Source organism: Branchiostoma belcheri, unplaced genomic scaffold (genome assembly GCF_001625305.1).
Source record: "Branchiostoma belcheri isolate BF01 breed outbred unplaced genomic scaffold, Haploidv18h27 scaffold3, whole genome shotgun sequence".
NCBI lineage: Eukaryota > Metazoa > Chordata > Leptocardii > Amphioxiformes > Branchiostomatidae > Branchiostoma > Branchiostoma belcheri.
The window spans coordinates 2,555,988-2,582,735 of NW_017803909.1; the positions used below are offsets into that span (position 1 = coordinate 2,555,988).

The 26,748-nt window shown below is 42.9% G+C and overlaps 2 protein-coding genes across 3 annotated transcripts; both read right to left on the bottom strand.

The window, feature by feature from the left end:
• Positions 1–464: 464 nt before the first annotated feature.
• Positions 465–2,311, bottom strand: LOC109473795. Its single transcript, XM_019773861.1, has one exon. It carries the CDS (start codon positions 2,293–2,295, stop codon positions 1,087–1,089), a length of 1,209 nt encoding a protein of 402 aa, XP_019629420.1. The 5' UTR covers positions 2,296–2,311; the 3' UTR covers positions 465–1,086.
• Positions 2,312–2,783: 472 nt separating this feature from the next.
• Positions 2,784–25,434, bottom strand: LOC109473793 (b(0,+)-type amino acid transporter 1-like). 2 transcript variants are annotated; one of them, XM_019773857.1, is made up of 13 exons: positions 25,339–25,434; positions 19,032–19,453; positions 15,400–15,526; positions 14,826–14,944; positions 13,142–13,267; positions 12,611–12,719; positions 12,131–12,175; positions 11,311–11,434; positions 9,358–9,461; positions 7,506–7,602; positions 5,436–5,585; positions 4,704–4,872; positions 2,784–4,270 (listed from the first exon to the last, which is right to left on the bottom strand). In XM_019773857.1, exons 2-13 carry the CDS (start codon positions 19,378–19,380, stop codon positions 4,203–4,205), a joined length of 1,587 nt encoding a protein of 528 aa, XP_019629416.1. In that variant the 5' UTR covers positions 19,381–19,453; positions 25,339–25,434; the 3' UTR covers positions 2,784–4,202. The 2 variants fall into 2 exon arrangements, with proteins under 2 accessions (XP_019629416.1, XP_019629415.1); XM_019773856.1 differs by lacking the exon at positions 25,339–25,434 and adding an exon at positions 19,704–20,085.
• Between the last annotated feature and the right edge of the window lie 1,314 nt (positions 25,435–26,748).

Below are 26,748 nucleotides of genomic sequence, written 5' to 3' on the forward strand. Positions count from 1 at the left end.
AGGTTTCTGTCGGTAAAGAGTTGGTAGACTGAAACCCCGTAAAGCTCTACTCTCCCAAAAGAGGTTTGGGTATTGAAAAAAAAATGAGGAAAAAAAATCCAGTGCAAAAAACAAACCCCGATAAAAAAACCTAAAAACACGCCCCAAAATAACCCAAAACCCAAACCTTGATCTACTTGGAGAGTACAAAAGCTCAACAAACAAAGTGTAGCTGCACTGCGCGCCCGTGACATTCAGGATGTGTTCAGCACGTTACGTAAGGCGCACCTGTACAGCAGAAGGTGTCGGCATTGGCCGCCGAAAAATGCATCAGCTTTCCGACCGCATGGCAAACACAATTTCAATCGAACTTTTCAGGTAGAATTATTCGTCGTAAAATTCTGTCTGAATCTATGATTAGTTCTCCAAATAAAAAGGGTACCATAGGCGTTTGAACAGTGTTTAATTAGAAACGTATACGTGCTAAAAGACCATTCCAAACTTTAAAAATACCTGAATTGGACAACGTAATGCCACTTTAAAAGTTTCCCCTTGAACGGAGAAACAGGAGAGAAATGATCATCAGAAGATCTTCCTGTTTTAGTTGGTATTGAAACTTTAGCATGAGGAAAACCTATCGATTGTATACGGATTGTGAAAATACTTGCGCATGTCATGATTAAATATCACTAGCCCTTTTGCGGTTAAAATATTGGTGAGAGCAAACATAATTTCATAAAACCGTGAATTTTTGTCAAATTATTCCTAACACGTGCGTGGCGACCAGTGAACAATAGTGTTATGTACAAACATAAATTTACGATACCTCTTATCCCGGCTACGGTCGCGCACTTGCACACCCAGGTTGTCACTACAGTTTGTCCATGGAGTGTGCGTATTCTAATGTAATAAGTAACTCACCAAGATCACCAACTGTTATATCGAACACTCAAAAGCAACAATCATCACGGCAAACACTTGGCTGAAGTGAGCAAAATTATTACCTACAAATCTGTAAGACATAACAAAAAGAAAAGCTCCCTGCATCGCATTGACCCCCGCGGGGGATATGAAACACTGTAATATAGTGTTATATTCTTCCAATCATTAGCCATGTAAAGGAATGGCAGTCTCGATGATGGTAGCTCCAGCCACGATCATGTTGGAGTCGACAACAGCCCAGGATGTCTTGGAGCCCTTCTTGACGATCGCTGCAAAGGAGGCCATCATCGGTGACTGGAACCCGAAGAAGTCCACCTCGCAGAGCCAGGGTTGGTAGCCGTTCCCAGTTTCCTTGATGAGGAGACGCCAGAACCGCGCAGTGGCCGAGAAGCCGCCGAACTCCTGCTGGAGGTTGTTACGTGTGTCCTCGAGTTCGCCGCGCACGACGTCCATCCAGTCGTACGACGGATCTGTTTTGTAGGACGCTTGGAAAACGAACCTGGTCACGTCGTGGGTCCAGTCGCCATAATTTCGGATTCTCACCGTCGAAATCTGGTAAAACTGTTTGAAATCGAATATGATGTACCAGTTGTTGTGATATCGGCTCATTCCACCAGGATTCCACAGGGTGTTCACCCTCCCATCCAGCACTTTACCGGCGTCGTACGTCATTCTTGCAGTCACATGTGGGTGTCCAGTCGACTCGATGGCCCACGATGTGTCCTTTTCGATCCAATCTTCCTCTGCCGCCTTGGTAGAGTTTGTCAGCCGTAGACTGAGGTCCTCGATCAGCCTGTGGTCAGTAGACATGGGCAGGCGACTGACCGCGACGTCCCGGATAGCGATGAGCACCACGCTGTGAGCCGGGATCTTGTCCAGGTACATCCGCATCTCTCCGCCTTCTCCCCGCGCCGTGTCGAACCCCACGTGTGCCGCCACTTGCCCGGTGGTCTGGTTAAAGGTGACAATGTTCACGTTATCTGATGCTGAGGTGTATACGATATCGTTGATGTACACCTCAGCTTTACCTTTACGGTACACCTTGTCGTCGATGCAGGCAGACAAAATGCTGGCGTGTGCCACGACGGGGGTGGTCTGGGCTGACCCCTGGTTCTGAGTGGACGGTTGGACATGTTGTATCTGACTTACGTATCGCCTTATATCCTTCAGGTCAGTCTGAATCAGGTTCAGTTGACCATTCACGGTCTTGGAGTAAGATTCTTGTACTGCAAGCCGCTTGGAAAGTGCGCCAACGCTGTCTTGTAGGAGTACAATGGGATCCACTTTAGCTGGTTGGGGCGCCCCGTCCACACAGGTGCACCTCGGACCCAGAACTCCAACTATCACCAGGACGGCCAACAGTCCGCCGGCCATCGTGACTTACGTTTTCACAGAATGGGTCACCAGCCACCTGGTGGTTCTTATATACTAGGGCGCAGGAAATTGAAATGATTAGTTTTAATTTGTTTTCCTTTCCTTTCCATGACAACTGGGAAATGGAACTTGGCGAGAATTGTGTACCGTTTCTTGCTCTCTCGTGTATTGTCTTACCCTGATTGAAAAAAAAAATTGTTTAAGGTGGTTGACGCAATACTCGTATGAACGTCGGTTCGAATTTCTGATCTAATTTCAGGGATAGAGATAAGCTGTTAGTCCATAACAAAAGGTTAATCATTCTTACAGAAAAAAGTGTCAGCGTCCCCTAAAGTTCGGCTTCCCTTCTAGAAGGTACCTGGGCAACCGTTCCTCTTGATGCCCACACACACTGACTCCACACACGGTTAGAATTCACACAAATATATTCACTCCAAACCTCGCATGACCATCTATAGAGAGAAGCCATATGCAGTCCAACTCAGTTGGTAAAATTAGATTTATTGGTACGTTTTTTTAAAACACAAAGGACAGTTTCGTCCGCCGACATACTTTCTTCACCACAACTAAATCTCAGAATTGAGACATGCACATATCGCAACCAAACAACCAACCAGCCAACCAACCAACCAACAACGTGCACTATATTAGAACATGTCACTTCATACATACATATTGTACACAGGAATGACAATAAGTGTTACAAACGTGTTTCTCTGCAAATGTCGATATTTCATGAGACGTACTCTCATAACATTTGGAGTCATTTCTCTCAGTTCTTCGATACCAATCCTTTCCGCATTCGAACCCGTTTTAATTTCATATGCATACAGATTACTCGTTAAAGTTTCGGTCCCGCTTTCTGTGACGCTAGTCTTTTCGGTTGAGAATATCACAACAAGAGAACACAGATGTTGTTTAAACAACGTACATAAACATACATTACATTTACAATCACATAGATATATTTACATTAGTTTTTTTTTAAATTGTTACATTGACTGAAGGAAATGAAACGGAACAGTTACCACTAACACAGAAGTATACAATCTCTTTATCATATCAAACTTTGTTTGTATGCTTATACCTTCACTTATTCCCAAAGACCATTGGTTTGAATATGCAGTATTAGGAGGTACATGTACACGAACGATTATCAGAAGAACATTCTCTCACAGCTATCGCCTGAGGATTTAGTTTGGACAGTGAGTTATGAAAGAAAACATTGGAGTTATATTCCTCCAAATACCTTACTCTGCGGTTACATATGCAACTCACATTTCACATTGGTCATCGATCTAACCATCTAGTCTGAACGAAATATTGTGTAGTACATACACATGATTTATAAAACTTCAAGAAGCTATATCATTTTTAGAAGCTAATGCATAAAGAAGGGTATCAAAGAAGACAACAATATACATCTACGATTTCCTTTTGTTATAATATCGCCTACAACTCTTAGTCACTTTGTTCGAATTACAGTACAAACTACAATATTACAAACATCATAAAAGTGAAGTGCAAAAAGATGTCACTGTGTTACAAAAATATTCCAGTCAAAGGAATTATCATCGTAAAATATTTTCACTGTTCACGGACACTGCACAAGTTGTGAGAGAAAAGTTGAGGATGTAGGTTTGTATTATATCCAGCTAGCTGACTATACACACCTGACGACAACACCTATACCATTAATAGGTAAAATGTACTAGGCCAGCTACGAGGTCATTCCATGTCAACCCAAATACTGAGCTGGACACAAGAATGACATTTGGAAGTCACCGGCGCGACTTGAGATCCTACGACATGTCGATAACTCTATGGCCGCCATCTTGGATGATGTGATGAGCTTTCGGTTACCTCGTCGTGATCAAAAGCGCCACCTCGTTCCTTATGTTGGTACTTCACCCGAGCGGCTCCTGCTCGGTTGGAACCACATCCAAGATGCACTGCAATTGCCTGGTTATTGGGTCTGTAAGAGAAAAGGAGTAGTATCGGTATCATCTATTGTCTAACCGTGCTTTCCCTAAGCGGAAATAATTGACGTATACGTAAATAACGATTTTTTTCGCGGTACTTTTATATTCGCGGTTTTCGCGGTCACTTCTGTAGCGCAAATTTATCATTACCACGAGCAAATAATTCGCCGACTTGCATTTTTCTGCACCAGTTGCCATCGCAAAGGTATAGTTCTACGAACATGTCCATTTTTCCCAGACCGCGAAGATAAAGTGATTCATAAGTATCTAAAAGATAGCCTGGTTACCAGATCTATTATAGCTCCCGAGTCCTACACCCTATTTGCGGAGAGGATGTAGAACTCGGGAGCTATAATAGGTCTAGTAACTAGGCTATCTAAAAGATGCAATACAAGTCCTATCCAATGGAGATGACGCCATCCTTACCCATCCACTTTGGCGATATCTTGTAATGTACAAAGGGGATGTAGAGGATGAGCCCAGCGAAGATGAAGATGAGAGCGTACAGGTACTCCAGAGCTGGCTCGAAGATGACAGGAGCCACCACCAGGTAGGCTGACGCTACCGTCACCACAATAGCGATGCCGATAGGGACCTGTGGCAGAAAGTTCAAACAGTGGGCAACAAAGCAGATACAGGACATGTTTTACCATGGCAATGAGTACCTAGCTTCGGTTAGGGACGTCCCTCGGACACGACGTTAAATGGAGGTCCCATATTTGAGGAGAGCCACACCTCGAACATGCAAACGAACCCGGCACACTCATCGAAAAGAGGCTCTTCCCGATGTGAGTGTAGATGATCATATCAAACCATTCCTGCCTAAAATGGGGGTAGCTATAGGGATTTTCCTGAGCAGCCTTCGTAACTCCTGCTTCGCCTATTGAGTCAGGTACTCAAATGTGCCTAAGCTTGAATTAGAAAAGTTGCTGCTGCAGTTAGCTTGGTTCAGTGCCCAGAATTGGCCCTTGTGGCTTTGCACTGAGAAAACTGAAACTTTATGTTCAAGTAGTAAACATGGCGGTATGGTGTTGCAATTGGGGAGTGTAACATTGATGTAGGGAGCCGTCTTTTCAGAATGACAAGTCACGACAGAATCATCAACGGCATTTCCAGTGTTTAGTGTTTAGACAATATATCGATGCAACAAACAGGCACCTTGTACGGTCTGGGCATGTCTGGTTTGGTGAAGCGCAGGACGATGAGGCCCAGGAACGTCCCGCCGTAGAACATCCAGGCCGCGAAGCTGAAGTAGTTCACCAGGACGTCAAAGTTGGACGGAAGAATCATCAGCACAGATAGCACGGCCTGCAAAAAGATGAACAGAACGAAAAATGTTTCTGAGATCCAGTGCTTGTGCATGCCTCAAAATTAACTTTTCTTCCTATTATCCCAGTACTGTCCGAAAAAATACATTTCAATTGTCCCGAAGTGAGGATTAACTGTTCCAGCCTGTTTTTGTATTGTACGACTTCAACTTGAAGTCAACTTTATTTTGCTTACGTTCTGACTCCCATGTACACTATAAATGCACAGTAGACAGGAAAATTCCTGGGGGACTTTTCCGGATCCAAAAGCTGGGACGTGTGCCTGATAAACAAAAGAATGGCTGACATTCTGATGTTGATTATTGTTCTGTTGTCCCAAAAATGTTTCAGAGTGTATCTTTTAGTTGTCCCGGCCTAAATTTTAAGCCCTGCTGTGGTTCCTGAATGTATCCAAAAACAGCAGCCAGCAAGCGGTTGCGAGCGATTGATCAACCGCACATGAACTTGAAGCATGTATATAGGACGCTGCTAGGTCAAGTACGTTGATCTCAAGTGTATTCCATGTAGGACGTTTGCATCCAGGTGTTTTGAAGTCTATCACCGTACGGCGTCTGTTCTGTAATTCGAAATGGGAATTCAAAGCGATCACAGAGCCTTATTCATACCCAAGCCTTGTTCGCCGCCTGTACAAGATGAATTAGCAATTGCCAAATTAATTAAGCAGGGGAACGGCAAGGATTAGTCAGGGGACCGGAAAAGCCACACAAATCATCGTTCTATAACGTCGGTAATTTCCTGTGGTAATGAATCAATTAGTTCGGAGAGTACGGCTGATATGAAATGTTGCAAGTGACAATCTAAGCGACCAAACAACTTTTGTCATTTGCTATATATATTCTCGAGGCGTATCATTCCTTTGTAGAGTATATTCATTCTATTGGCGTTTTTCTGAGGTCAGGACCGTTAGACCACAGTGATTTGCATGTACTTGCCTAGCCTCTCTTTCTTTCCCCATTATGTAATGGTGAGCATATGGTCCGATATTACTGGGGCTTATTTTGATGCGTTTATCTGTGTTCAAGAATGATTCAAGTACACTTTGAATCACCTGTATTCCCTGTACCATTTTCAGATTACCAAGACCTTTCTACTTGTCTTTGTAATATCATACTTTCATTTCTAGCCGTCAAATAAATCGGTACATCTTCAGAAAGTGTGCCGTTATTGTTTGAAAATGTTGCATATACATATTGATGTACAGTTTTGCGTGACGTCTACCATCTGTTTGGAGCCCTCCACTCCATACAAACCACAGCGCAGGATCTAGTGTTTCAGAATTGATTGCCCTCTCAGGGACTCGGCAGCATTAAGACGGTACCATTAGACTAAGCTGATATGAATAATGTACGTGATTAGTGGCTGTATCAGGATACAGATGTCCAGATGCGCCGCCATTAGTTTCCATGATGTTCTCTATTATTACGCAGGTACCCATATTTCATAACACATTGCGTTTTGATGCACATGTAACGGAATCTATAGCTAGTACAACTGATTAGCCATGATAAATGGCCTTGTCACGAAAGTAGCTGGCCATGATCGAAGACACTTGAGCAACAACCATTGAACATCGAAGTTGGCCAACCCAAAAAGTGGATTACGATCGTTTTTGTTTTATGAGTAAGTGGTTTATTAGAGTACTAATGAGTAAGGATTATAGAAATTAGCAATACATTAGGAGCAGTAAACAAGGCAAATAATCCTGTTGAAGTAGTTTTGATAGGTTGCCATATGTTTCTTTGGCTTTTCTCTGAGGCCTGGGCAGTTCTGCAGTTCTTCGGGATTTTTTACATTCATACCTTGATAGAGTAATTCTTTTAGTATATGCTGTGTATGGTCGTGTATGTCAGTGAGGCGCGATTCTAACTCTTGCGTAATAAGAAGTTTGGAGTTTCCTTACGTTGAAGATGAGTGCAGGTGAGGGCGTGAGCCGCCTGACGTGAACCATGGACAGGATGGACACCATGTGACCCTCCCGAGCCGCCACGTAGCACAACCTAGCGGCGGGCGACAGTATTGCACACATTTCGTAAAAAAAAAATTATCGTTGATCTACACAAAATGACAAATAACATAAAGAAGTTATAGTTAGAAAGATTTTCTGAATGGTATGGAGATGCATATTGTATAGTCCTTTCCATTTGCATGTTGAACACACATGATTCTCCGCCAAGTAGTTGTATAATGGGTCTTCACCTTATCAGTATCCTCAAGACTAACAGGATTGAGCGGGTAAAGATAGCGTTCGGTGATATGTAGGCACTTTGACAGGCTTGACTAATGAAGGGAAGGAGTCGTGCGATCGTGATGTATGTTGGGAATCGTTTTCAGATAATTCTTGTGGCCGAAAAGATAGGACGGGTGGCATGTATCACAAAGTGGCATCAGAGCGAGTTTAAAGATGGATTACTTGTAGGCGTGGTAACACATGTACAAATGATCGCCAGTAATGAATAGATCTCCCGAAGATGGTGTGGCCAAAATAATCTATAAAATGAGAGGTTTCTTCCCTACAGCCTAGCTTCATCGTCTCATAGAATTATAAGCTATGATAAACATGCATGTTCATATATAACTCCACACGATATGCGGTATCTAACTAGATTGACTACATTCTGCATGGATACCTGAAAATATTGAACATTGCTATATATATGATGATAAATGATGAGCCCTTGCTAACTTTTGGTATCTGAAACTTCGCTCAGCCAAATGGCCCATGCCACCTATGGCAAGGAATGTATTTGTCGCAGTACTGCATGCGTACATGTATGAAGATGGCATCCAAGTTAAGATTGCTTCCACGCCTTCAGGGTGAAGCGTAGCAAGTCCCACCTGCAGCTAGCACGCTGCTGAATTATAACTATGTCCCCGATGTCGCCATGAAATGTGTCAAATTGCTGGTAAGATGTAGATAGATCTGACGGCTGCAAACAGCGCCAATTACCGCTATCTTCATCCTCCAGGACCGGCGTCTTAATATGAGGGCGCCGCGGTGTTGTCTTGGAACTGGTGTTAATTACATGAAAGATTCATGGCGTCCTGCTACATTACCTTTCATGTAAACATCAAATATCCTCCCGATTATATAGATCTACCGAGCCGTTCATGCGGAATAATTACTGGGTACAGTCACTGAGCACGATCGCACACTCCGGGACTACATGTGATTATATGAGAAGTCGTCTTCTCAGTGTACACTAGTAATAAAGTCATTCCGTACGTGTATGTAGTGTGGTACAGTAACTGACTTCGATATGAGAACTTCATTTTCCATATACATGATTATAGCCTTCGCTGTTGTAACCGATAATGTCAGTGATTTTGACAAATTGCTCGCGTGTCTAGTTTCCTGTAATGAATAATTTGATGAGGTAATATAAGGCCAAGGAAACGTGACTTACACGGGGGGATGTTGAGTTTTTGACACAAAATGACATACATAAGAAAATTGGTAAGAAGATACATTTTACACGTAACATCAATAAAACATTTGCGAATCTGCAATGTGTCCATAGAACTTGCACATTGACTTTGGCTTGCTCTTTTCATTGCTTTTCCGACCCAATAGTTACAATTGAATATTTAGGTGTTGGGGCATGTCAGTTTCACCTCTTCGTTTACGATTTGTGCAGGATAAGTAGCAAACAACAAAGAAAACTCATTTCCATAACGCCCCCATCTGCTATTCCCAGATGCACATTGCGTCGTTATTTTGCACAAAGTACCGTACCTTAAACAAAGTACCGTACCTTCCCGAAGTGAAGCACGTTCCGTTGGCGGCTCCGAAGGTGGAAAACGCCACTGACAGCGGTATTATCCACGCCATTACACCCAGCGTCCGAGTACCCAGCGTCTGTAGCACCAAATCAAACAACATTAGCACAACTGATGGTTAAACACATGAAGATAGATGGGCTGAAACCATCGCCTGTGATTGAACAGCCGATGTAGAGACTTCCCTTAACACCCACATACAAGACTGAGAATAGCATTAGTTCAAAATACATTACAGTGATTATAAAGTAATAAGCAATACAGGTGCACTACACGAGCGCACTAATAAAGGGGGTATTCACAATTACCAGTGGCAATCCTTCACAATTTAGAGATCCTATACGGTCTCAAAGTTCTTCACTTGTTTCGCAGAGTACGTTTTACATAAACCCCCAAAGAATCTATTCAGAATACGGAGTGAGTTGGTGTTTCTAAACGAGGAGCGAATGGGTGATACACAAGGCAGCAAATAGGTTGTGATGATTTCATGAGAGCGTTTATCAGGGGCGCAGGTGGCGCGAGCTAACTGTAAATACCCCCATGTAAACGGCTTGAGAGAACAATCTCTAGTCGGAATGGGTACATAATACACACACTTTAGAGTCTGCTAAGTCGTTTAGAGAGTTGCTTTTTGTCGAAGCTGGGTTGCAGTATTTTCTTTAATGTTTGGTTACTTTTTATCATGTGATTTGTTCCCAGTTGAAGTGTACATTTGGATGTAAAGCGTTTATGTTGCAGGCTTCAGTGGGATGATATACATATATGAATACACAAATATATGACGAAATTTACGCTGTAAGAAAGACCATATAACTCGTAATTTGTTGCCGGTGTTTGGAAGGCGTGTCGAGGTAGTTACGGGGAAATACTCAATATACATAGATGAACAAATCAGCACTCACTTTTATCACCCCACGTTAAATCACTGGCATTTACACGTGTGTTTTTACGACTCGCCAATGAATGGCTGGTATAAACTGGTCACAGGCTAAATGACGCAGTATAATCTCAACAATGTTGACTCTAACGGTTTGCAATCAGCCCAATGGAGTTTGCGATAGTTTGTATCCGTTGAAATGCATTGAAACTGTTTTAGAGAGCTTGTGTGAATGCTGGAACGGAACATTTTGGAAGACCATTACAACAAAACTGGACATCGTTCGACTTCCACTTTGCCCACCAGTAAAAGCTTCCATTTTCAGGCCCATATGCATACATGTGGTGTCTGGTGTAGATCCTTTGACACGACCATGGACCGATCTCCAGTCAAAAAAATATCTGCAGTTACCCATTCAATTGCCTGTGTCAGATCGGGCCAGTAAATGGTGTCAGGATTGCACCGTTATTCACCACCATCCTTTTGCATTCGTATGACATGACCATAAAGTTCAACGTCCAAAATGTAATAGAAAGCTTTTGCCAGGCTTATGAAACAAAGACAGTGCACAGTCCAACATAGGGAGGCCATTTTATATCGTCCATGAGCATCCGGTTGCATCTGCATGGTACGGCCTTGGACTCTTGAAGTTCAACATTCAAAATGTAATACGTAGAAAGCTTTTGCCAGGCATGTGGAACAGAGACAGTGCACAGTCCAACACAGGGCATAGCGAGACCATTTTGTACCTGCACCATCGTCCATGAACACCCTTTTACATCTGCATGTCATGGCCATGGACTCTTGAAGTTCAACGTTCAAAATGTAATTGAAAGATTTTGCCGGCCATATGGAACAGAGACAGTGCGCACAGTCCAACGCAGGGCATAGAGAGGCCATTTTGTACTTGCACCATCGTCCATGAGCATTTTTCATATTTGCACGGCATGACCATGGAGCTCAACATTCAAAATGTAATTGGAAGCTTTTGCCGGGCACATGGAACAGAGACAGTGCACAGTCCAAGACAGGGAAGCCATTTTGTACTTACAGCCGCCACTGCAGGTGACTCCAGCAGCTCGAGCGGCGACATGACGGTGAAGTAGGCGATGTTGACCAACAGGTAGCAGCCTGTGACCAGCGGGATGCCGACGATGATGGAGCGAGGCAGGTTCCTGCAGCAGGGACCAAACACGACAGGTTATCTACTCATACCAGGAGACCTGTCACACACGCAGATCCATGGACAGTATGATCTATGGGGTGCTTTATACCGGAATGTGAGGGTCCAAAAGCCAATGATATGAAGACAGCTCTTCGCTTTAATGGGGAAGATGAATAGTATAGTAAACGTACAATTTTAACAGACGGTGTTAAACGGTATACGCAAAGTCAGCCATTAGGATTATATGTTTTTACATGTCAAATTAATGCTTGTATTCTTTTGTATCTTCCATACTCATGAGAATAGTCTGGTAAGCGGTTTTGTGTCCATTCTATCATCCGTCCCAGACCATTAGCGAGAAAGAAATTGATCAGGAGCTACATGACGTCACTACGGCATCAGGTGCGCTGCCAGCGATATCTTCCGCCCGCTTTCAACCTCTAAACTTTACATTCAAACGAAACGGCTTCAACTCTACCGATATCCATCGTAACTAAACATCTAACGTCCTTTTATGTGCCCATTGAAGGGCAATTCAATTACGGGGGCTGCTATTGCATGCGGCGATGTATTTTCTTGGCTTAGCTGATATACGGTTACAGTCTAGCAGGGGGGAAGGAGTGTCCATCATCTTTTGAATAACACGTCAGACGGGGAAGGACAGTGTTTAAATTATCAACCACAATGAAACATTACAGGTACTTACACGTAGGGGTTCTTTATCTCCTCTGTGACGAAATTCAAGTTGTTCCTGTCACGGAAAAAAAAGATTCACTGTTTCGTTAGATGACAATAATTTATAGGTAGGTACTCGGTACTCAACTCTTAAATTTTAGGTTTGAAAACTTAGAAAGCTATCACGCGTTGTATTCAAGGTCTAGCCCCTGCCAATATGTTTTTCTTGGAAAAGGTAATGGCATTTCGTAATGGCACGTTTTATCCCTTAAGTTCTTGTCTGAGTGCAGTGTTTTTTAGAAACAAGGTAATGGCATTTGGTACGTTCGACTAGAATTTCAATTCTTTGAACAGATGTGGTGCTGTCATTTTGCATTTCCTTAACAAATATGCGATATCAGCGTTGGAGCCGGGATTCCACGGAACCTATTAGTAACGGTTGTCCCCTTTGACAAGACGAACAATCTGTGATAGTTACGGGAAGCACAAGGAATGAAAATGAATGTCTCACCATCCGTCGTACGCCCACAGACCTTGGTAGAAAGCTATGCCTATTGCTGAAATGGACGGACTTTGGCCGGATGGGAAACTGTTCTCTATTTGTAAGTGCTCTGTGTTACCTGCAGAAAAGAAATGTAGATATGTGTCTAATCTTAGTTTCTTTCAATGGTGGTAGTACCTGATATTATGGATTATATATACCCTACGTCCTGCTAATCATAACCGAATTTGATCCAAGAAAGCGATGAAAATCTATATACCTTTCACCTACTATACTATACTGTACTATACCATACTATACTGTACTACACTACACTACACTGCACTACACTAAACTATACTGTACTACATACAATACCCTATTCTATACTATAATATACTATACTACACTACACTATACTAGACTAGACTACACTACACTACACTACACTATACTACACTACACCATACTAGACTACACTACACTACACTACACTGCACTGCACTACACTACACTACACTATACTATGGGGAAGAACAATAATTAAGTGATGATACGTACCGAATCCTAACATAACAAATCCCACTATGATTATAAGTGCAACAGCCAGCAGTTTGGCGGCGGTGAAGAAGTTCTGTATGGATGTCGCTAGTTTCACACTCCAACAGTTGGCAAATGTTATAAGCACTGCAATATGAAGTAACAATATCATGTAAAATACAACAACAAGTATAGTGCTAGAAGTCTACTACAGCTAACAGTTCTTATTGCTTTTGGTATTGGAAAACATATTGTTTTTGCACTGTTTCATCTTCTCCAAACAAATAAGGTCAATGACCTGAACCAGACGTCTGTCACCATGACCATAGTAACTGGTGTTGGGTTACATCATGTTGCAATTTTATAGCAGGTGGGATTTAGACTCCTGTCAACATATACTTACATGAATTAACAGAGCACACCATATGCAAAGGTATACATTATGCATTTGCTTTGCAAATGTTACCTTTCTAGTTTAATATGGAGATTACTGTGAATACTGGGCCACAGATAGAACTATTTCGAAGATTGCTACAGTCATCTCAGATGGAGTGGCACAAGAAGTTGGTCACCAATAAGATAGCAACTTCCAATGCCATAAGGAGCTATATCCATGCAGACAGGTAATAGTACTCTCTTGTGATTTTCAGATCAGCATCGATAGACATTCTGTGCTTTCTTTAATAGTTTAACCTCCACTGAAATTGGCAACATAATTCTGTAATTCAATTAGAGCCACGGAGGACTTGGCAGACTTCCCCTTGTGGCAACGCAGTAATCTCAACTCATCTAATCAAACGATCCTTAACAAAATTGTACAAGGCCCTGCGTTCAGGTAATCTAATTGAGAGGCTGTTTATATTCTGTGGAGGAATTATCTACGCTTAACATGCGTGTGAGTTAATTAAGGGGCGTGTTGATTACAAAGAGTGATAAATAGACCGGGATTTAGGGGACGTCCCGTTGGTCACAGGAGTGTGTGAGAGGAATACGTCTGCAGAGACGCCACGAACAGTGAATATCTATTAGAAAATGATAAGATCAATTTGGTAACCTGCCAAATTACCTGCTTCCATGCTGCAACTCCAAATGGGTCTTATTAAAGCAAAGTATCCACTCAGTATCCATATTCATAAGCCCCTCGCAAGTGTTTTGCAAAGTAGACTACATTACATTTATTCTGTTGAATCTAAAATGTTACTAAATAAATGTTACTCTTTACTGTGTCAGACTATTTATCATGCATAAATTAGTGATTATCTAAAACTGTTTGTGATATATGTAACGCAACGTAGGTTGATTTACTAGACGTGATTGTCGCACATCAATAAAATATAATCGATAACATGAAAACTTCTGGACAGGTACGTATTCTGTAGATGTTTCTTTTTTGTTGTATTAGTCACATTTGCGTCTATCATTCAAAGATTTTGATTTGCTAGTTGCACACTTGCAGGCCTCGGGGGGTGGGAGTTTTGATACTGCGTTTTGTAGGATTTTTAACGCGTTCTTTTGCCGGTCATCCTACAGCCAGCCGCCCAGAGAAGGTTTGTACCCGCCACGGTACACGGTATCCGGCCAGCAAAAGAACGCGTAAAAATTACACAAAACGCAGTATCAAAACTCCCACCCGCCCGGAGGCCTAAACAGGAAGCTACACTTGCTCCAAAATTTGCCACAGAAAATAATTCTTTTTTGTACTTACACACTAATAAAACTGCCAGTAGTTTCTTGACGCTATCCGGTGCAGGGCAGTGCACATCGTAGAACGGTTCGGTGGCGTAATCAGCGAAGCTCAGCGAGATGAGCGCCAGCATGGAAGGTCTAGTGTCAACAACAGACAGCAATGTCAAACTCCAGATTCACTTGGGACTTCATTAACAAGAATAAGCCAAATTTACTTAGTTGTATAGTGGTAGTTACTTGGCAATTTATATATTTAACGTTAATCTGCATTCTATTCTTTTGTTGTGGCTTGTACTTAACCCAGTGGGTCTGTGTGTACGATAAAGGTCTTCATTCATTCCCGATGAAGTCCTGTCGTTTTGTGAACGTTTGCATCGGAATAGTTTTCTAAAGTTGACACTTGATTGAGTCTTTAATGTTGCCTCATCGGCGCGATGTGTGTACGAGAACATCACCTTGAACTTTGCAGAAATAAATATCAGATTATCATAAGCTAACCATGATAACATTGCTACATCCATATTTCTAATCGTCTACGGCTCTTACTCATAGGATGGCATATACAATATAGCATATAGATGTTCTTTACTTGCCTAGTGACAATAACAGAGGTCCAGGAGTAGAGGTAGGCCGGGATGGGACCGAAGGCTTCCCACAGATACGGGTACTCCGCCCCTGACTTCGGGATGGCGGTCCCCAGTTCCGCATACGCCAGCGCTCCTGTGGCGTGGCCAAAAAATATACACGCATTAGGGTACGGGCAGGCACATCTCTACTGATCCACAAGAATACGACATAATGATATGATATCGATTGGCTTCATACACTATCTTTTAATACGCGCATATCCTGGATTGGGGATGTTCGGCGTCTTTATTACCCTCCATATCCTCTATGTGATTCACTATCGATCCATAAGTGCATATCGTCAGACCATGATATCGACAGATTCCATACACTCAGTTATCTTCACAACTTTCCATATCCTGCATTTGTACTAATGCCTGGCTAGATCTTTTTTTCTTCAAGTGAACTTTACTTGATGGTGTGGCATTTAGGCTGGTAGCTACAACTTCAGGATGTTTTATAGGACTGTGTCCCAAGAGAATAAAATTTTGCTTTTTGTAGCAAGTCTTGCCTGTTTTTGGCCTGTAGTATGAAATGTCAGCTGCCATGGCAGCACATGCCCGATGGTTTTCTGTAGTCATCATTGTCCATTGATAAACGTTTGTAAATGAGGAGCATCAATTGAGGAGCATTAAAACCTGGACTTTCAAATCTATCTTGTAAATACTGAAGGTCACATGTATAGGCATCCAAAAATAACCTCAAGGTCAGAGGTAAAATAGAGGTCAACTTCAAAGGACCGTGATGTTGGGGTCTCACATACATGGAACTGTTCTCTGGCACGGTTTATGTGCATTTAAAGTAGATGGGGGAAAACGAAACACAATTGCAAGAAACCATTTCCATTTTCAGATACAGGATTTGACCATGTGAAATCACACAAGGAATATCGTTAGTTCAGCGTCCTTTCATTTTGTTTCGATACGGTTGTCATTCTTAATAAGGGTATTTGTGTGGAAACCGTGACGCTGTAAGATCATCGATTGTTGCCGCGTCCTCATCCGACCAACCACCGTTTATTAGATACTACCCCATGCCACGGCGTGTGGGGGCATCGTCGGCACGTATAATACGTCACGCTTTTCAAAGTTACCCGAAGTTACACCGCGCCCTTGCCTTGTCCTTGGGTAGCGTGAAATAGAGAAGAAGCTTCTCGCAGACTTGTCATAATTGATTCCGCTTCACATCTTCACTTTCCGAACTATTTTGCCTCCAACCGTGACAGGTGAATGCAGGCGCAGCCGGCTGACTCTTGATAAAACGTGTTGTTATCAGCGCCAGGTAAATTCGATTCGACGTTTTGTGGTTTTCAATTACCGCAGACCTCATAATTCCCGTGATGATACTGATCGCTTCTGATGGAGAAGAGAATTGGCAATTACCCCTAGTAACGGGAGTGTCAGGCGAGAAGAAATTGGAACCGAAGTTTTATTGCCGTGGGGACTTTCGTACATCCCCCCGTAGAGTTGTTGGGAGGATCTTGATACACAAAACACGCCGGCGGGCCTTCGGAAGCTGATAGAATTGCACAAGACTACCGTAACGTTAAATTCCCACTCGGTATTGTTGTGGGGAGGGGGGTAGGATTAGTGTAAGCTTGTAATAACGGATAAATCCGCTCTGGCTGATCTTTAACAAAAGGAAAAACAGGTGCAATCTGGAGATTTGCCTGACTTAGAATGGCCGCTTGTGGAGTTCAGATTTACGTTTTTCAATGATTCTTTACGCCCAAACGTGCTATCATTTGAACCGATACCTTTAGCATAAAGATTCCGCACAATATGTGCTTTTGAGGTGAAGGATTAAAAAGAAAAAGGTGACGTTAACATTAGAGATTGGATAGTGACAGATCCAGAACTTGAAGTGTAATTATAGTAATAGATGCTGCCTAATCTGCCAATCCCTCTTTATGTCACGGTTGTTCATATACTCGCATTAACATAAGATTTTATTTCCCTATTCCCAATTCGCGAATGTTTATTTCCCGCCTTTTGCAACCCATGTCTGTCTGCATTTGCAAATGTCTGTCTTGTGCATTGGGAATTGAATTCTACATGTATGGGATGCTCGCACGGGCTAGCAACATTTTGAAATACAATGTGACAAGAAAGCAAGTGAGGAAATTACCACCTAAACATACCACCCTTTAAAAACCCCTTTTCGGCATGTGCAGTAAGCTGGTAAGGCACATATCGATCCTATGTGACACGACTGGCCGTTCCTTCCTCTCCAAGACTGCCCCGCTATTACTTTTCCAGTGGCCGGCCATGCTCGCACTGGCGCATGTAATTGGACGTGACAACGACCGTACGGTTTTACATCCACCTTATGGGCCCCGTGAGATCCACGGAGGGGGAGGGTACAGTTGTACATACAAATATCATGTCTACTGAGGTCCTTGGAACGGTCGGAGACGAGATGTTACAAAGGGGAAGTTGGGTTGAGAAGCTTGAGCGCATTGGGTGCAACACTTGAGAACTTGGAACTGCTCAGTGACGTTGGTCATATGCATGCGGTTTGAACGGCTGGGGTGCAAGCCACTCTATACCATGGCCTTTTAAACTCGATTCTGCCCCAAAACAATATAGGAATCCTTATTTATTGCCTACTTGAAAATATGTTAGAGTGTTGAGTTCATTTCTTTCACATAAATCATTGCTTCATTTAGATACTGATGAGGCACTAGACAGTGGTCCTAGTCAGAGATACAGAAGACTGCAAACGTCCTATATCACTGATGATTTCTTCAAGCAGAAATCTTTTTTTCTCTGACGATACTGCGGTATATGAGACACTACATACACAAAACAACATCATGCACTGTAGTTCATTCTTTGTCTATCTAATTTACTCTGAGAGATCCTTGCTCGTGTTTTCTTCTTTCTTAGATGTTTGATCTGCCCAGAAGGGTGATGTTGTGTTTTGCCTAGCAAAATCAGCTTTGTAATGAAGGAATCCAGTCCTGATACAAAATACATAGCATCCAGGACGGCATATTCTGTCAAGTACAAAGGGTTTGGCCCTCGTGGGTAGCAGCGGATATTGTGAAAAGGTGTGCCTTTTCGGGCTCAGATTTTACAGTAGGCTGTGCCAGGACGGTTATGGTCTTTCCTCTTGATTCAAACGTACATGTACAATAGGTAACTCGAGGGCAGTCACTGTTTCATGTTCAGCACAAAAACTACGATAGATCTTTTTTTTTAAGAAAAAATCTATCTGAGCTGGCACGTTTTTTTTTAATCCAAATAGTATATTGTTGTGGCGTTTTGAAACCTGTTTTGGTACAACCATGCTCAACTTCTCTGTATCCACCGCTACATCTAAGTTATTGCATCAAATCATAGTGTTCATAATATGCAAGGACGCAAAAAGCCCGTGTTTATCGTAATAGGATGGGATCATATGGCTGAAAGAGAACGCTTGTGTATATCAAGTAAAAAATGGGCTGTGATTTTAGGTGTTATAGGCTTTGTATGAGAGTCAAAACAGCACAATATGTACGTTGTGTAGTTTTGGTCGCCGGGTATGAAACTAGGTCGTTTTTTTCTGTATTTGAAGTGCATTGTTACTCCAAGGAGGGTGGATATCAATCACTTACCGAGCATGGCCAGCACCCCACACGCCAGCCAGATCATGAGACACGGGCCCACACTGCCGGTCTCCCGCAACACTCCCTTCGGCGACACAAAAATGCCCGATCCGATCATCGTCCCGACAATGAGCGCCACACCGCTGATCAAACCAACTTTTCTCTCCATCGTCACGCCTCCTTGGTGGTCGCTGTCGGGAGTTTTTACCTTCACGTCGGGTGTGACCGACCCATCCTCCTTCCCCATCGGGGTCGACGCGGCCGAACCTTTCGTTGGGGATGTCGGGGTCTTGGCGGCCCCGTTCACGGAGTCGCCATGCCCCGAAGGGGAACGCTCCTTCAACTCGTAGTCCGACATTTTCCCAGTAGGGCGTCCTCTCTACCATCTACCGAAGCAACACCGATGTCCTCCTTCTAATCTCCCATCGGCCCTGGAGAAACAGAACAACAACACAGCAAGTTATAGTCAATGTTAGAAAGTCTTCTTACACATTATCCAGGAATGCTGGTGCTTCTGTAGCGCAAGAAGAAGAAAAAGTGGTAAAAACTTGCCATGTAGAAAACGTCCTTGTACTACTTTATCCCGGTACTGTATATAACCGTTGTCTGAAAGAGATGTGATGAACCCTGTCCATCCAAAGCGCGGAGAATAATATGGGTACTTTGCGGAGGAGGAATTACCTGTTTTAGGTGGGGATTCACCCAAGAGATTCGGTCCTGATTAAGTGTGTGTAAGCGTTAGCCCTGGAGGCCAGCCGGGAAGCCTTGATGCACAATAGGCTTCCCTCGCATACATAATTACATCCCCTTTCTGCAGAAGTGTTTGTGGCTGTACGTGAGCAGAACGGGCAATGCGAGGCAAGGACGCGATAGCATCTGGACGCCAAAAAGCTCTTATGAATATGGAGTGCGGCTTTTCCAGCGATCACCAAATCCTCTTTCTACGCGCATCACCGACAATTTACGAGAATCCCGTCGGCTATTCGGCCCCGGACAGAGATATAACAGCACTAAGACACAGGATGACGTAAGGGTGTTCACAGTGGACAGTGAATTTCACAGGACCTCTACTCAAACCCTAGTTCCGTGCATACGACCTTTTGTATTAGGGACAGGTCACTGCATTCCTGTGTAGGATGTGGCGGCTAGTTAAGAGGCACAGGGACCGCTCCAACGGACAAGACCGTCACAACGTCCGGTTTCATTCTGCTGTCCAAATTCGACGCCATATTTTGAACTTGAGATACGTGTTCTTCTTGTTTCCAACGTCACATCATGTCCGACACTTTATGGCTTTACTGACCAGCGAACCTTCCCCGGTGTACAGTATTTCCGCTGCCAAGTTGTAATGACGGCCGGCCGCCATTAATTACAAAAGCGAACGCTAACCTCACATGAAATATGTGTAATCTTCGGGTTAATTTTGCTGCAGTAACTGCTAATATAATATAACACAACAATGTCAGAAATGCCAACATGTACATTGTAACGCTATATGAAATTGAAATGACATTTGTTCTTCAAGTATACAACTTTCTGAATGATGTCGGTGCCTTTTGTAATAATTGTACGTCACAGACATACTATATATATCATAGCAAGCACTTTGCTACCTTAACAAAATACGGCATACATTTGTGTCAAAGTTAACTCTTATATACATTTGATTTACGCATATAGACATATAACCGTTATGTTTCTATATATATATATAGTCAAAAGCATTTCATAGTGTTCTCTAATAATATAAAATATAAACTAATACGAAACGATGTTACTCGTACACACCATTTAGCATAACTAGTGAAAACAGAATTTGACGATTTGTCACGAAAGATAAAAGTGACTACTGTAGCTAGTGCTGAAGTGAAAAAGGAGAAAGAGAGGTCGCTATGAAAAAGCCTGGAGTCACCACGCCCTTTCACTATATTCCAGCGCACTGTGGCTACCCTTGTGCATGTGCTGTATGTAACCGCCACTATTACTTTACATCACTACAAGACCTTACCTGTCAAATCTCACAAAGTCGTAGCGCAACTGAACTCCGAATTCCGGGGAAAGAGAACATATCAGACGGGCAAATGACAAACGTACATAGTTCTGTTAAACGTCACCCGGCCACCACCAGGCATCCTCCATTTAAAAGTACCGGCGGGGGACCAATTCAGGCGGGATAATGAGCCCGGTAATTTGCTCTGATGTTCGCTGTGCCGACCACACCGGGGAAAAAACACGGACCTATCTCAGCTAACACCTGAAGAGCGACCGTTCGTGCAAGTGCAGAATACATATGCATTAACGCCTACGTATAAACGACAGTTACATGAATTCCCTTGGCATTCAACTCAAAAGGAAGGTTCATTCACCCAGACAACTGTCGCTTACATGGACTACGGTTGTTTTAGGCCACATTGTCATGAACGGATCATGTTATGACATAAAATCAATGAAGAATCGTTTTGATTGACAAGCAGATTTTTCTTTACATCTCAACATATTGTTTTACACGTCGCGTCACGGATTATAAGGCTTTTACGGTCCATGAAACATTTAAAAGGGAGAGAAGTGGATTTTTGTATGAACTGATGAAAGCAAAATGCATATTTCTAATCTTTTTAAAACAGGCTGATGAAAAAAATCTCAATACATTTGGCATTCGCCCTTTCAGAGTTTGGAAGAAGAAAGGATGTGAAAGCAAACTCGTTTCCGAAAAAAGTACCACCAGAAGTTTACCTACTTACTACTTGTTGTAGAACGTTGTTTCGCCCTTACCGTTCCACCTGAATGCTCCCTTGCTCCGCCCTACTGCCGCCCCGATGTGCCAGTAATGACTTCATCGATTTCTCGTTACCAGAATAAAATGGGTGATCCCTCCGGGATGGGCGGCAGGCAGGGGCTATTTGCGTTACCTTTTCAATTTCACTTCTGGGCTTTCTTTATTCTGTGTACATCACAGGACAGACGCTATGTTTCAGAGCACGCCCGTCAAAGCCATGAAAAATGGACAAAAATTCGCTCCATCTGTGATACCAGTATTCAAGTACATCAGCCAAACAATAAGGAACTCAAATGGGCGCCCTCGAATGGCCTATTCTCTACATGAGTGTGATCAGTTATACAGACATGGACGTCAGGGACTCTACTAGCTAGTCAAGATGTTCTGTCTCAGACGGAAGGTGTCCTCCTTGCCCTTGACATTTACACGATCTTAAAGTCTCCTTGAATGATGCCTACTGCAAGCGAAATGAATGCTTAAAGAAATCGGACAAGACGAACTTTGAACGCCACAACTAGACGTAAATTTTCGTACACAATTCTAACAATTTTTAAATGGTGGATACATACACAGTATAGCGTTTAATTTCATCAAGATACTACCTTCGTGTTCAAAAGAGACACTACACGTATATTGATCAATGACTGAAAGAACTCTTTCATTATTCCAAGTCAATGTCATCACCGATTCAACCCTCATCACTGTAGACTTTTATCTTCTCGACCTTTGAAGACACGAACCTCAAGAGCACCGCACGTCTTCAAGTAGCCCACTCTTTCAAGGTACTTCTAGTAAAACGGGCTTTTGTTTTAGATTACACTCAAGATGAAAGTACTTTTTAAGACAGCCATGGGCGCATTACAAGCTCTGTTCCTCGGTTGCACCAATCATTTCAAAAGGCGGGGAAAGTTCTTGAAGAATGCATTCTATATGTCATAATCTGTAACGTAATACTTTTATAATTACATAGCGACTGATTAATAATAGCTGTGATATTACTGTGATTACTCACCTCATTAGTACACAGTGATTGATGATGTATGTGTTGCCTGCAGGACTACTGTACCATCGTAAAAGTTGGGCCACGGGAAAAGACTGACAATTGCCGTCGTGTACATGTATTGTCAACACGGTCGGCATCGGCCACGTGCCAGCTAGTCCGTTATTTTTGGGCAGAAATGTGGCAACAGCCGTCACAACAAAATATCCTCAATGGCCACTTGGGAGCTTGGAAGGTCATCTCCGAACTCCTACTACATTTAGAATTTAAACATGTGCGTAGAGGAAATCTCACATTGCTGTACATCTGCCAATACATGTCTGGCATGTTCTCCCGCGGCCTCGGTGGTGCATGATTCACTCAACATCAAAGACAACATCAGCATTCGGAACTGTCGCCAGAGTTCTCTCAAAAGCTCTCCTAAGAACACTTGCGTCCTGGGCTTCGTGAGGAATACTGGTCAGATCATTAATGAAGAACAGTTGAACGAAAAACGAAAGGCGATGCTACAGAAGTAGGGAGTAAAGATCTTCTTAAGGTATCATAAACATAAACGCAGTGTGCTCATCAATAAAAACCATTTTACCCGACCATACAGTCCCATGGCACATTCCTAACCAACGTGCCTCCAAATACCCTCGTTCACTGCAAAACTATGGAGTCTTCATTAGAGTAAGTCCGCCGCTGCCCTGTCCTAAAGCTGTAAAGTGCCCCCTGAAATGGAAGGATTTACCCGGCCAAGTCCGGGGGGATCTCCATTACAGAACATTAAACTGAAACCCTTCAGCTGCCCATCGATTTAGAGAAGTTAATCCATGAGGTCCCCCCTTCCCCTAAGTACGTAGGACAGCCTGGGTGTGTCAGAGCTAGCCTCCTGTGCAGGCATCCGGTGGGTGGGAGTTTTAATACTGCGTTTCGTAGTAGAATCCTACAACCAGACGCACAGAGAGGTTTCTTGGTGGGTACAAACCTTCTCTGGGCGACAGATCGTAGTAGGATGGCCGGCAAAAGAACGCGTTCAAAATTCTACAAAACGCAGTATCAAAACTCCCACCCGTCCGGAGGCCTGCACAGGAGGCTGTATGTCAGAGCTATGGGCTGTTCGGCTCCCGCCACACCATAATTCACGTTCTGACAGACGACATACCGACGGACGGCGGCCATGATCACACTCACAGACGACACATGCCTCACGCCGTCAGACGCGTACGGTGTTTTATGAGCCCGACACGTGGAGGTTGATAACCTGGTTAGATCGTGAACTCTCGTTCATTATCCAAGTGGAAAATTATCTGTATCATACAGAAGTTGTAGTCTTTCACTTGGGTGCTCAATCCCAATGGAATTTCGTGTTGTTGTTACCAATTATAATTTTACAAAGTGCTTTTTTTGTAAACGTTAGGCAGAGGTTCAGGCTTTGGCTTAATTTTTGCGTGTTTTAGGCGTTTTTATCGGTTTTTCCTTTTTGTACTGGGTTCTTTTATTACGCAGATCAAATGAATGGTTGGAAAATGGATTCTGCCAGCTAGCAAATTTGATACTGTCTTCCAGCCACTGAAAATTCTGATTGGAGATTGGAGATCTTTTTGGTCCATTTCGCTCTTGCGTGTTTTTTTTTGCTGAACAATATTTTTTATGACTCACTATTTGTCAATTTTGATAACCACGCGTAGTCAAAGTCAAGTTTACTGCTATCAGTAATTAAGAAAGTTTCTGGGTGTGATAACTAGTCAACAGGGTTCATCCTAAATGCCAAAGTACGAAGCCGCATCACGAGGAGCGGTCTGTGGCATTCAGAAAAGTGCAGCTTTGATATTAAGTACAAAGTTATCACCGGAGTGACCTTTGCCAATCTTTCAGTCTGGACGGTCTGTCTTTCACTCGGTAGTAATTGATGTCAAAAGTTCTGAATGTCAAGAGAGCACCGTGTAGCAGCTTCTGAAGGGGAGAACGGTCGGTCGTGATGACAGGTGAACTGTAGTATAAGGTGCGAGGTGTCAGTATTCATAGTCGCTGTACATCACTGGTCCTCACTTGTTGAAGACATTGCATAAAGTAGACATATCTTATATATACGCCAAAAAGACAGTGTACGCAAGCAACTGGATATGATTTTAGAAACGGTCAGACGTTTCAGGTAGCATCCACTCCCTTTCGTCAGTGACTTCTGACCGTTTCTAAAATCATATCCAGTTGCTTGAGTATCTGTTTGGCGTATCTTATTACCTGGATGTCTAACCTTCACCGACGTAGACATACCTTAATTATATTTGAAGAAACTCATCGTCTTTTATGGACTTCAATAAACATTTACGGGATGAAAGGCTCAGGATGGTCGCTCAGGTACCGGTGAAGAAGTTTGGGACTAACTAAACATGACGCTTCTCTATAACCACATCAGGGAGAAACATATAAACAGAGCTGCCTGCGTCCTTTCCAACCCTCTCAGTTACTGCGATACCGGTAGCACACATCAAAAGACGACCCGTGGATAACCTGTGCGTAGTGTATGATGAGTTATAGATATAAGTTGGACTAACCTGTACGTACCACACGCAGAGCTTCATGATTAGTACGGCATCACCCAGAAGTGCTAACAGCCAAGATATGGGACATAAACACACGGCCTCTCCCCGATATATGATCGCCTGCCCGCCTATAAATACCCCATCCCCGGAGCGCCCGCCCGCCCCACGCCCCCAGCCTGCTGGTAATTGCCCCCTCTTGCCGTGGCGGCGATTTGATGACATGTACACTGGTGCCGCTTTCGGCCACATCGCTAATCTATCTTTATCTCGGGTTGATAGGGGTGCCGATAGGTCCCTGGGCCGGGTAGCCGGGTACACGTGGTGAATACACGGTTATAGTTAGAATACTGAAATTGTATTGCAAGTTATTGCCCTTAGATAGGCTGATTGCAAGTACATGTTAAACATGAAAATAAAAGATGGACAACAGGATGGATAACAATATAGTATGCAACTACTAAACACTAAATTCTAACTTATTGGGTTCGACTTCTTTTACCGAGACAGTGGAAGACGAATGATCCCACTTTTTCTATAATGTGTGGGTTTTGTGATGTTAAGAGGAGAGTAGTTTTCTTTTTATCTGTAAACGTGAAGAACTTAAGATAGATGTGGCCTTAGATACAGGAGAAGCCAAGAATCAGAACTATCGGTGAGCGGTACCAAATGAAGTATTGATGACGTTAAGAGTCCAATGGACTGCGCCTTGATAGAATACCGTAAAAATAGATTTGGAGAGTCTATATACATGTACTGTGTATGCAACCAGAATAAACCCTAACATAGTTCCACTTCAACTTCGCAACATAATTCTGCCATATCTACTGCTACTTTCAAGAAGCTAAGATAGAAAATTATACCACTTAGACATAGTGTGTAGTTTATATTTATACTATATAGTCTATAGTATTGCAGGGATTAGAAAGAGTATTGTTGTCATGGACTAAAACATAAAAGGAACATCGCTGAAGACTTGAGGGCTGTACAAAAGCAATTGTTGTGAACATGGTTAAAAGCCGTTAAGACTTTGCTACATTTTAGATTAGTAGATGTTATCTTTTACATTGTATTTATATTACTTCTAAAGTTTCAAAATACACACACCTTCATGATAAAACAAACACCAAAGTCAGCCACATTTCCAAAGACCTGTGTGGATGTCAGCAACTTCATTCCAAATGCATCCTCAAATCTCTCCCAAACAACATTCCATCAGAGTCTAGTTAACGTTCGCAATCAGAAATTGAGATAGATTCCCGTTAACGCCATGCAGGACGAAAGGTCAATGTCGAGCTCACGACTTTCTCGACGTTATCACATTAAGCATCATTCATGTCCACGGGCCGTCACAAATACCCATTGTATCAGTACGCTAATCTCCTAAGCCAATTTTATGTAGCCAAGCTTCTGAATCGAGGTCTT